Here is a 12,430-nt window from a genome sequence, read left to right as displayed (position 1 = left end):
TGAGCATTAATGAATTAAAATCCGAGTTGGATTCCCATCACTTACTGGAGTAATACAGCAGTTCCCTGTATTGCCTGGGAGAGCCTCAGCCTTGCTGCAGCCCCTGTGTGCTGATCTGCTCTTCACACACAGGCAGCCCAATGAAAGCAACAGCCAAACCCCACCTGTGTGGTGCAGGAATGCTTCAAAGGCTGCTGCTTCTACAGGGAAGCATTTCCCAGAGAGAGGACTCTTGGCAGGAGGCCTGCCAGAAGCCCTATTGCATGAGGGCTGGACAGCAGGGCTGTGGGTCCTGGGGCTCTGCTCTGCAGAGGACTCCTCAGCTGGGATTTCTGTGCTGCAAGGCGTCTGAAATCACCAGGAAATGGTTTCAGCCTGAGGCTGATCACCCAGGGCGACATTTAATTGCCAAATGCATTAGCTCCCTAAGATTCACAAACACAAGGTGTTGCTGGCTGGAAGCAGAAGTGGTGAGCAAAGCACTGAAACCTATTGGCTCTGTGCTGCTCTGAAGAAAATCCTTATCTTCGGGCCATTCTCTAACAAGTGTGGTCCAACCTGCTGCTCACAAAGGTGGGTGAGGGACCTCAGGGCAATCAGCCCCAGGCTCAGTGCTTTCCTCAAGGCCACCTCCTCTTTAGGTTAACCAGCTGCCTCACAGGTGGAAATCAGCACATTGCGACTGCCCAGTATTTCTTGCTGGCAGCCTAGGGAAAAGAGGAAAGGTATAAAAAGCAGCAGACATTGCTTTATAGCACATGGGAGAGTTGTCTGGTCTGAGAGCAGTATTTAAAATAGAAAAAGGCAACAGGGATAAGTGCAACGCCAGCAAGGAATTGAAGTTTTTCACTTGCAGAAGCAAGGTAATATGGGTTGAGAAAAGGAGCAGATGTACCAGGCACTGCCTGAAGCTCTGTGCCTGCCTGCCGGACATTCTGGTAATGTTGCAGGTGGGAAGTAGGATGTAGTTCTTGCCCTGAGTGTTGCACTCACATTAGTGTGCATTCTGTAAGGATGCAGGGGCATCATGTCTGTTCTCCTGCATTTCCCAGAAGGGAAACATGCTCATGCCTCTAGCCTTTCCCATGGCCATTTCTGCAGGCTCACTTGAGGCTTCTCTCACAGCCCTGCACTCTCATTCTCAGCTCAGCCAGGTTGGATCAGCATTATGGCTGTTACTCTGTGCTCCAGCCTTCTGTGAGGCCCTTATGGTACATTCACCCATGCCTTGAGGCTTTTGTGGCAGCAACTAGTTTCGCTTGTTGTACAGCACAATGAGATTGGATCCTGATAGGAGCTGTTAAGAGCTCTTGTAAAACATGCTAAAATGAGAATATCCCTAACAACATAATTCTGGCTGTAAATAAATTCAATATTCTCCTGCTGAAACCAATAGCAGCTGCAAGATTTTGACCTTAAGACAGCTATTGCTTGCAAGGGAGGTATTGGTAGAGTCATGATAACCTTTTTTGTACACTACCTAGGATCAGAGAAGCAAGGATGGAAATGGATTTGCTATGGACTGTCTGCAAGGGGGGTTTGTTGTTGTTTAAAGATAATAATATTAGAAATGCAAATTACCCCACAAAAGCTGTTGATATTTAAATACGATTTAAATTTATTTAACATTTAAACAGAAAAGTAGAAAATGGCATTAAATTCAGATGAGGATGAGACTGCATTCTGGAGTCAGAAGTATTAAATACATCCACAGAATGGAATAGATGGCCTGGCTGGTAATGGATTGTGAAAAGAGTTCAGGGATTTAATAGATCATTCCTTCACATCATCAGCATGGTAAAGTGGTAGTTAATAAATTATTTGACGTGTACATTTACTCGTATATTTTAACTAGCTGTAATGAACAGGTCCTGTCAGCTCACCTAGATGCTTGCAATAGCTGCTAAATTGCTTGAGTGAGATTTAGTAACTCTCAGCAATATTGATGTCCAGAGCTGCAGGCTATAAATAAAGTGACATCAGGACTAGCTTGAGCAGCACGGTGTGTAAGACCTTTGTTGGGCTTGCAGTTGAGATGGAGATGCTTGGCCCAATGAACATCACTGGGCACGTCAGTGTGAGTCCCTTTCCAGTGTGAGTCCCTTTCCTTTTCTAATCCTTTTCCAGTGATTAGTACTGGGCTGATGCAATCACCCCACGCTTGCCACCCATAGCAGAAAACGCTTTGTCCCAGTTCAGAAGTGACTATACAAATTTGTCCCCTATTGAACTGCATAATCAGGCAGTTATCCACCTGCTCCTCCCCCAGGGCACAAGGAATTCCTTGTGGAGCCCATAAAGTCAAGGAGGACAAAGAGGAATCCTCTCTTAAAACCATTGTCTCAGGACAGTGGTAGTATGGAATGGGAAGTAAGGAGAGAAAGATGTTCTTTTATCTCAGGTTATACTAGAAATGTTTATAGCAGAGAAAGCCTACCTGTTAAAATGATGCTAAATTACCCAGCCTGTTACGGTCACACCAGGCAACCTTCTTGTTATTCCTAGTTGTCCTCTGAACTTGGAGCTAGTTTAAACTTATATTCTTTTTCTCCCTCCCACTCACTCTGTGATGTACTTTATAATTTGTGAGGAGACTCATTAATTGTTTTTTTTCTTCCTCTTTTTTTTTTTTTCCAGGTTTCTGACAGGTGTGACTATGTCTTTGTCAATGGGAAGGAAATGAAAGGCAAAGTGAATGTCATAGTTAATTTTACTTACCAGCATCTGAGTGCCCCTTTAGAAATGACAGTCTGGGTTCCTCGTCTCCCGCTGCAGATAGAGGTCTCTGACACAGAACTAAATCAGATCAAGGGATGGAGAGTCCCCATCATCTCTAATAAGAGGTAGGTTTCATTAGAGGATGTTCATTCTGGGTTGTGCACTTGCCAAAGACCTGTCAGAGGCAGTGGATCTGAACATGCTCATTTGGCCTTAATGCAATTCCAGTGTAAATTTGAAGGTCATCAGACATTTATTCAATAGGCTACTTCACTGGTCTTATAAGGGAAATGGAAGATGCAGGTTGCATGATCCTTCAGTGGAAATCAATTTCTGTTTATAGTGCGAGGGAGTGAGACAAAAAGAGTCAATTGCAGGGTTGGCTATGGGAGCAGCAAGAGGCACCCACACTGACCAGCTCTGGCCAGGCTCCCACCTGGTCCACAGCTCCTGCCAGGTAATTTGGTCATTTTTAATGGCAAACAGTTGGTGCATGCTTATTTTGCACTCATGTTGTAGGATCCAGTGACAATGATCATGTCCCACAGTCAGGGTTCTGCTAGAGCAAGGCTTTAAGTTTGCTGTCTGCACCCACAGATAGTGAGGACAGGACGGTGAGTGGATACAGGCAGATCTAGGCTGTCAGTGTTGTAAAGCAGAAGAACAAATGGATAAAGTGGGAACTTGCCGTTCTCACCTGCTGATGAGAACATCACTTATTACCAGGTTTCTGTTAATATCAAAGCAGAAAGGTGAGGACGTTTGTGGAAAAGTGATTTCAGCCTGAATGCCATACAGAAAAAGATATGTAAGTAGGTGTAAACAGAGGAAATTTCCATGGCAACACCAAGATGTTTATGGGCAGATCCAGAACAAAAAAAGTGCGGATGTCCTGAAAGTAAAGACTTAAGTTTGGAAAGCATGAGAGAGGTTCAAAGAGGACAACATAGCAGTGAAGCTAGAAGGTTGGTGATTTTCGAGGCCATGCTCTAGCATGGAGGCCTCAGCTGTGAAAAGCAATTTTTTTTTCACCCCAAGGGAAATGGGGTGAAAGCAGGGTGGCCTGGCTGATTTCAGAAATGCAGACAGAAGCAGTTTCAACAGAGACGTGGGGGGGGGAGGCAGCAGCTCTATATTCCACCACCCATGCTACAGACTGATGTCAGCAACAACTTTCCTTTTCCAAACTCCCCTAGCATCAATTTTTGTTAATTTTTGGCTCTTGATGTTCTACCAGACCAGCCAGGGACAGCGATGATGAAGAAGAGGACGAACGGAAAGGAAGAGGCTGTGCCCTTCAGTACCAGCACGCGATGGTCCGGGTCCTCACGCAGTTTGTGGCCGAAGCCCCAGAGCCTGGTGGCCAGCTGAGCTATTTGCTGGGTTCTGACTGGCAAATCGACATCACCGACCTGGTGAGCGACTTCATGCAGGTAGAGGAGCCAAGAATTGCTAAGCTACAGGATGGACAGGTTTTGATCGGGCAGGAGCTCGGAATGACAACAATTCAGGTGGGAAAAATTAATTATTTACTCCCTTTCCTCTGTTAATCCATCGCCTCTGAACCAATGTGCTGATCAGGTGTAACGCAGCTTCTAGCATTAGCAACAGACACTGGAGATGGATTTCTGAACGGAGCACAGTTGCAGCAAGGTGTGGAGGACACAAGATTGTTTTTTATGCGTGACTTGTGCCATGAAATATGCAGACTGCAGTCCTAGGAAATCTAGCCCAGCCTGTGTAAGTGCAGGTTATGATTATTTTTGTTTAAGGCCATTGCTGAACATGGAGCCAACATATGGGCTAGCACGAGGCATGCAGCTGGTGGAACATCTGTCTAATCAAAGCCTACAGTGACAGAGGAAAGGGTAGAGGCAAAGTTAACTTATGTTGGCTGAGGAACCAAGGCTGAGTCACATGGCAATGAATCCTCACAAGCCTCCTGAGCTCAAGCAGTGTTACAAAACATGAACGTTAGGGTACATTTCCAAATACACATAAAGCAGTAATAATAACAAGCACTTCTAGAGTGATGTTAAAAGATCAATCAGTGACAACTGAGCTGTATTCTCCAGAGGTACAGATTTTGTTTCATCAATTTCAGCCAATATGGCCAAAAATATGGCCAGTAAATGCCACTGTGCCTCAGTTTCCCCATCAAAAGCAACTCACCTAAACCTATGCATAGGGTCATTGGCAGCTTTTCACATATCTTTGCACATGTTCTTCCTGACATGCAGAGAAATACTGGCTCAGGAAATGGGGGTCCCAGAGGGGAAAAAGAAAAAAAAGAAAAAAAAGGGGGGGGAAGGAAAGAAAAGGAAAGAAGAAAAGGGAAGGGAAGGGAAGGGAAGGGAAGGGAAGGGAAGGGAAGAGGATAATTTATTGCTACTACAAAGTAGAAAACATGTTAAGAAGCACTGGAACAGTTTTTAAAAAAAAAAAAAAAAAAAAAAAAAAGCTTACATCTCCAAATGTATTCATTATCAAACCAGAAAACAGCCATCACAGTAGTTGATAACACATATTTTCAGGTTTGGAGAAATGGGGTTTGAGATTATGAATTTCTGAAAAATCTGTTGATTTTTCTAAATGACTTTCCAGAGCTTTGGGACTTCTAAGGCTTCCACAAATGCACATTAAATTTTGGAAGGAAAAGTCCAATGGCGAACAGCAGAGAGCAAGTTCCATTTAATGAATACCTTGTATAATTAAATTAAACTTACTTGCTAATGGACATCTTTGGGTGTCATATGTCAGTTCACTGATCTCCATGAATGCTTTATTAACTAAAACTAGTTTTCTTTGTCAGTTCTGTACATGGTACTGTGACTGTTCCTTGTAGCAATATGCAACAGAATAATTATAGTGTTGTTTATTCTAAGGACTGTATGTAAATTTATAGATTGCATTATTCACATGCTATCCAATGGCATTATCATTAAAAAAAATTGCTTTTCACATAAAGATTGCAGTTAAAATATTCAATGTATCTGAAACAGGTGTGGCTATCATATCAGAGATGTGAATAGCATAGCTGATTATAATTACTATAATAAAAGATGTTATAAGCACCCTATTATTGCAGAAGACTTATACAATGTGACTGGCTCATTTTTCATCGTATTTTAGTAGTGTCTGTTAAAAGCTAATAGCATTTGTCTGTGTAACAATAGCTTTGCATCACCATTTTACTTTGCATTTTCTTCTGCTATGCAGAATGGCTGTAGCTAATTTTGACTTTTCTTTTCAGATCTTGTCCCCACTTTCAGATGCTATTTTGGCTGAGAAGACAGTGACAGTTCTGGATGAGAAGGTGACAATAACTGACCTGGGAGTGCAGCTGGTAACTGGATTGTCACTCTCCCTGCAGCTCAGCCCAGGAAGCAATAAGGCCATCTTTGCTACAGCAGTAGCACAAGAGCTGCTCCAGTCTCCAAAACAGGTACTACTGTTCACATGTACTTTGTTGTGAAGGGATGCTGCTCTGATTCACTACACTTAAAGCTGAGGGGATGGAGCAGACTTTATTAACAATATACTAATACAACATTTTCTTTATGGGCACTTCTTAACAAAGACCATCAGGTGCCCTAGTAGAAAAACAAAGATCTCACAAAAATAGCAAAGGCTAAACAACACAAGTCAGCAAACAAGCCTGCCACATCTGTCTTGGCTGCAGCCCTTGCATAACCCGTGCAACTCAATGATGTGTCATAAATAAGCAACAGAAGTCACCTCACACACACACACACACCCCTTTCTGTCCCATCCGGCTCCCGTCACAGCAGTGGAGATGATGCCAGTGGCATTGCTGAGTTCAGCCTCCCGTCGAAGTCAGCTAAATCAGTTCTAAAGTCCATCTTTAAAAAAGAAGGTATTTTGCATAGTGCCTGACTCTTCCATATATATGTATTTTTTTACCATGTTAAGTATCTGGGGAACATCCTTTTCATTCTAAGTCATTACTAGAATATGATACATGATTAAACATAAATACGTACATAAATCATTTTTTCCCAGTTATTCTCAGTCCCTGTATCAGTGATCACTGTTGTCTGATGTTCCCTTTTTCTTCAGTCAGATCTTCGCAGGCTCTCGTGGATATGATAAATTTTGACATGTGACAAAGGGGAATGGGAGAGTTTTCTCTCCAGTGTCTATTACCTTTGATCCTACCTTTGCAATGGGGTTATTCTGTGAGTAATACCAGACTTCCCCTCTTTTTTCTTCTGGTGCTAAGAATGGTTCAACCAAACTTTGCCTTGTTCAAGCTCCGGCAGATCTGAAATCCTTGTACTGAGCCATCCATATGCTGGCAAAAACACTAAGGGCTTTTGGACTTTATCACCTCTCCATCAGGTCCTGCTCAATAGTTGTCCTTGTGCTGTTGTCTAGATTTTAAATTTAAACTTTTTTTCAACCATATCCATCACTCTGGGACTAATGTCAAGGATGCACCTGGCTCTTAACTCTTAAACATGATCTGAGCTTTAAAGGTAAATGAGCATGGCATGCATGTTTGAAATCTGGCCAACTGTTGAGATGCTTTAATTCATCATTGGGTCTTATCCTTGGGATGTAAGATGAGAAATAATGCAGAACTGCCATCTTTATAGGGTGATAAAAATCAGGCTCCCATAGTCTTCCAGGAGTTAAGAAATCAATGCCAGGCAGCTAGAAATAAGACCACTGAGCTAATCCATTGCTGACATGGAGAGTTAAACAAACTACCTTGAAATCAACCCAAAAGCTGTGTTTGATGGCATTTAGTCCCAGTATGCAGCCCAGCCCCCAGAAATGGAGTCTGGATGAAACCCTCTCTTGCTATAGGACTATAGACAGAACGGCCCTGGATCAGTACTAAGCCAGCAAGGAATCATGCACCCTCTGCTCTCCAAGGACTGACTCCACTTTGAAAGACATCTGATTCCTTCCATCACTTAGTACACGATGTCCAGAGAACAATCCCTATAAGCAGAGCAATGCAAAATTATTAAATGATTATGCAGGTTTAAGCAACACAGTGGGAGGATGAGAGCCGATGATATAAATTCTATGCGGCCTTCAAGAAACATCCAAAGATTAATAAACACAAAGCCGGGATTTATGACAGTGTCAGCAAAGTCTTAGGGCTCAGTCCTGAAATAGAGACAGAAGCAAATCTCCCATTGAAGCATAGGGAGCTTTATGGCTGTAAGGATTTCGGAATCAGGCCAGTAGATTATGCACAACACAATCCCCAGAGACTGGAAGCCTGTCCTCTGTGATTTGAACAGGTAAACGACTATGTGCTGGAAATGATTTAACAGGAAATGATAAATATTTATTCTCTTTCTGTATGCTGAGTTAAAATGTAAATACAGTCTGTCTGAAAAGCTGTTTATTTAAAGAAACAAGACTCCGGTAATGCCCTTCCAGCAAGTAGGGTTATCTGCAGGTTAGTGGATTGGTTGGTTGTCTGTCTGTTCATCTGAGCAGGGTGAGCCCAGCTGCTCCAGGCAAGAGCTCCCATCAGTTTGGACACCATAGAATCCACTCATCAAGACAGGAGTTTTTCTGGTATGGTACCTACAGTGTTTAAGCAGGTGCAGATATCCTGACTGAAACAGAGTGAGTCAAACCGTCCAGAGCAGGAGTTGGATTCCAGTGGAGCTATCTGAATTTTACCCACAAGTGATATATATGTGAACACCAAGATTTTCTCAGGTAGCATGACCAATCAAAATCGAGAGGACCTTAGAGGATCAGACCTTCTGAATTGGGTGACAGCATGTTTTCTGAAATGTAAGAATTCTTTAGAATATCCTGGTTAGAAGCTAAAAGCCAAGGTTCCCAGAAGACGTTACACACACAAATACAGAATTAGTACCCAGGTCTGACCCAGTTACTATTCCATAAACTTCCGTGTACTGTGAAGTACACAGTTTGTGTTGCACAGGATTAAATTTCATTACTGTCTGGCTTTTAATCGCTAACAAGCGTGAAAATTACTCTGGCCATTTCCTCAAGAAGTAACTGGTCTGTTTCCTCTGCTTCTACAAAACATTTCATTGGAGAGACAGAAATCAAGGACTGGATGTCTGAAGCCATGTATGGGTCTATTTGCTATATTAGATATGTTTTAACATGTGTTGTGTGTAACAAGAGGAGACTTTGTATTTTAAGCACTTTAGAAATAATGCAATATATTTTTTCATTTAAATATACAACAGTAAATGATCTCAGTAGCTGGTAATGCCTTCTGACATGCAATTTATTATGGTGCTGTAGATTCTGTGCAGCCCAGGGGATACAGCTCCCTTAAGCACCTTTGGGGAAAGAAACCTTATTATCAATGAGTGTTTTAAACTAGTATTTCTCCTAGCATTAATTTTCTTGCCCTGCTTTTTTATTTCTTTTCTGGTTATAAATGGTATATGGATCTTGTGAGGAGGAGGAAATAGACCGGGACAGAACGTATTTCCCTCGATGTTTATTCTGAGTGTGTGTATATTTGTTTTGTATAAAATAGGAAGCAGCCATCAGCTGCTGGATCCAGTTCAGTGATGGATCTGTCATGCCCCTGGATATTTATGACTCCAAAGACTTCTCCTTATCAGCTACATCTCTGGATGAGAAGGTGGTCTCCATTCACCATGACCCCAAGTTCAAGTGGCCTGTGATTGCAGCTGAGAGGGAAGGCCAGGGGACACTGGTGAAGGTGGAGATGGTGATCAGTGAATCGTGCCAGAAATCCAAAAGGAAGAGCATCCTGGCTGTCGGAAGTGGTAGCATTAAAGTGAAGTTTGGGCAGAGTGATGCCAACCCTAATATCAGCGATAGTAAACACAGGGGTGCTGGTGTCCACCTAGAAAATCGTGCTGGCGACCGGCGTCAAAAAACCACTTTGCAGGAAAGAGCTGGGCCAGATGGCCAGTATTACAGCTCCTCCATGGGCCAAGAGCAAGGCAAAGGGACCACCACTCAAAAGTCTATTCTAAGTAAAAAAGAAGACAGAGAGAGCCTCCTGGATGATGACAGTCATCTGCAGAACATCCCAATAGATTTCACGAGCTTCCCTGCACAGGTGGATCTGCCAAGAAACAATGACTTGGAAGAGAATGACCTGGTACAGACCCCCAGGGGGCTCAGTGATCTGGAGATAGGAATGTATGCTCTGCTGGGAGTCTTTTGCCTGGCAATTCTGGTCTTCCTTATCAACTGTGTCACTTTTGCTTTGAAGTACAGAAACAAACAAGTTCCCTTCGAAGAACAAGAAGGCCTGAGCCACTCTCATGACTGGGTTGGGCTGAGCAACAGGACAGAACTTCTGGAGAATCACATAAATTTCTCATCTCAACAAGACGAACGTATTACAGCCATTGATAGAGGAGTGGACTATGAAGAAAGCAAATATCTCCTCAACACAAATGCCCCCCAGAATATTAATGGACAAGCTTTTAGATCTGCTGAGTCCACATTCACTGAAGGGAAAGAACAGAAAAGTGAACCAACTACTTCTCCTACCTCTAAGAGGAAACGGGTTAAATTCACCACATTTACCACCATCTCCTCTGATGATGGATGTCCAACTGTCAACTCAATCTTGATGAACAGTGAAGATGATATTAAATGGGTTTGCCAGGATATGGACCTGGGAGAGTGCAAAGAACTTAAAAACTATATGGAGAGATTACATGAAAATGTGTAGTAAGACACAAAAGACTATTTGGTTTGGTTTGTTTGTTCATTTGTTTTTCACTCACCTTCTGCCTTTAATTTTGGGTAGTGGGGCAAAATGCTGTATTGATCACAAGAATCAGCTGATGGATAATAACTCCATGGAGCCCCTAAAAGCCACCCAAAAGCAGCTGGGAGACCAGAGATCCTGGGCAGCTCTTAAAATACAAATACAAGTCTTCTCTGTGCTCAGAGATGGGAATGAGAGATGTGTGAGATTTTTTGATTCATGGTAACATGACAAAAAACTTAGCAAAATAATACGGTCTCCTTCTCTGAGCTGTCCCAGGAAATCAATAAGTATAACAAACTCCAGTGCAGTTTGGATATTACAAAGTTCGTTCAGCTCTACTGTTCAATATTGCAAGCTTTGTTTAAAAGCAAAAAAATTGGACTAGGAGTAAATAGATCAACAAAGAGAGCATGTCATTCAAGCCACATGCAGGGCATATCCATCTGAGAATGTTAGTTTAAAGCTGAGAAAAATCAACAATGTGAGCAGAGCAGCTCCCAGTGATGCAAAGTCATGAGTTTCCAAAGAATCTGATGGGAAAAATGGAGTAACTGGGCTGTTTACAAACCAGCACGTTTGCCTCCCAAGCACTGAGAATGGATACACGTATACAGTTAAAACCGAAACTGTCTTTTTAAGTAGATGCCAAGGTAATAAACGTTGCCAGCTAATTTTCAGTATTTCTTAATTTGTAAAATAGAAGAGGATAGAATCTATACTCAGAATACCACTCATTTAAAGGAAGGTCCATTTTGGAAAGTTTGAGGGAACAAGCTATTTTTAAAAGCCCACTTTCTTTGATTGTCCTGTTTCAAATTTATATTCCCTGCCATTTCCCTGGAGCACTCCCAGCCAGGAACCCTGAGGGCACTTGCTAGCATCAGTCATATCTGGAAGCGTGGAGGATTCTCCCTCCCCTTCCATGCACACTCGCTTCTCCATGGTGTGCTCTCTCCAAGCACAGGCAGGGTTGGTACCACGCTGGTACTCGCTTTATGTGCTGTCATTTACCAAAGTTGACTGCTCTCTCTTGGGTAAGCATGACTTGTGCAGGACTCAGACACAAACAGCAGCTGTCTCTTTGTTTGTCCCCTTCCCTGGGAGAGGTCAGGTTGTTTGGTTTCTTCTGCTCATGCTTCTTTAGTCCCCTGCCCAGCACGTTTAGAGGGCACTGAAAGGCCACGGAGAAGAGCTGCACAGCCAACACTGTTGAAATCTGAACAGCTAAACTCGTTAGATAACGTTTTGTTTCTCCCAGAAGTGATGGTTATCTTTTGTTTTCCTCTGATAAGGATGTACATATGGTAAGATTTCAGTGGTTTCCCTTTGAGTCTGGTATACCCTTCAGCCCTAAAACCACAGCGTTTATTGTGAGGTCCAAAAGCGGTTTCCAGTGACCGGTGGCAAAGTGCCAAAGCATTAACTAAATTCTGGCTTATATTTCAAGTTTTCCTTTCTTTTCCAGAGTGAGCCCTTGCCCCCCTTTTATTATTAAGTCTCTTTCTGTCATTGAATCTAGGTTGCTCTGTTTAATACACACCCACCCTCCCACAAACACTTAGATTGAATCCCTCTATATTTAGAATGTACTGTAGATTGTAAGAATGTAATATATATATTTATAAATATGCCAACTGTGAATAAAATTTGCATTTTAGTGGCTTCATCTTTTTTCCTACTCTGAACGCCTCTCTCCTTTCACTGTCAGAACATTTACCCTAAAAGAGACTGGCAGCAGCAGGGAGACTTGTCCTCCGATGAAATGGTGAATTATGACTCTTGGCACAATCTCATTACAAAGTTTTGCATTCTTCTGCAGTGCTGGTGGGAAAAGGTATAACATCAACAGCATGTTATACAACAAATGTATTTGCACCAAGTCGCTCTTCCAAGGCTGGAGACTAGATGCAAATAAATCCATATGCATATCCCTGGTGTGAGGGTCTAATATGTGAGTTTGTGCTCTGGATGTATTTG

The 12,430-nt window shown here is 42.6% G+C and overlaps 1 protein-coding gene across 3 annotated transcripts in view; it reads left to right on the top strand.

Moving 5' to 3' along the window:
- TMEM132D (transmembrane protein 132D) overlaps window positions 1-12,119 on the top strand; it is a 215,527-nt gene extending 203,408 nt beyond the window's left edge. For all 3 annotated transcript variants that reach the window (XM_048964351.1, XM_048964350.1, XM_048964352.1), the window contains 4 exons: window positions 2,638-2,843; window positions 3,956-4,229; window positions 5,972-6,163; window positions 9,233-12,119. In XM_048964351.1, the coding sequence (XP_048820308.1) occupies window positions 2,638-2,843; window positions 3,956-4,229; window positions 5,972-6,163; window positions 9,233-10,411 (1,851 nt within the window). In that variant the 3' untranslated portion in view covers window positions 10,412-12,119. The remainder of the gene's footprint in view (window positions 1-2,637; window positions 2,844-3,955; window positions 4,230-5,971; window positions 6,164-9,232) is intronic.
- Window positions 12,120-12,430: the final 311 nt, after the last annotated feature.

This window comes from Lagopus muta, chromosome 17 (genome assembly GCF_023343835.1).
Source record: "Lagopus muta isolate bLagMut1 chromosome 17, bLagMut1 primary, whole genome shotgun sequence".
Lineage (NCBI taxonomy): Eukaryota > Metazoa > Chordata > Aves > Galliformes > Phasianidae > Lagopus > Lagopus muta.
Note: the sequence above shows the minus strand (reverse complement) of the source record. Positions and strands in the feature narration are given on the sequence as shown.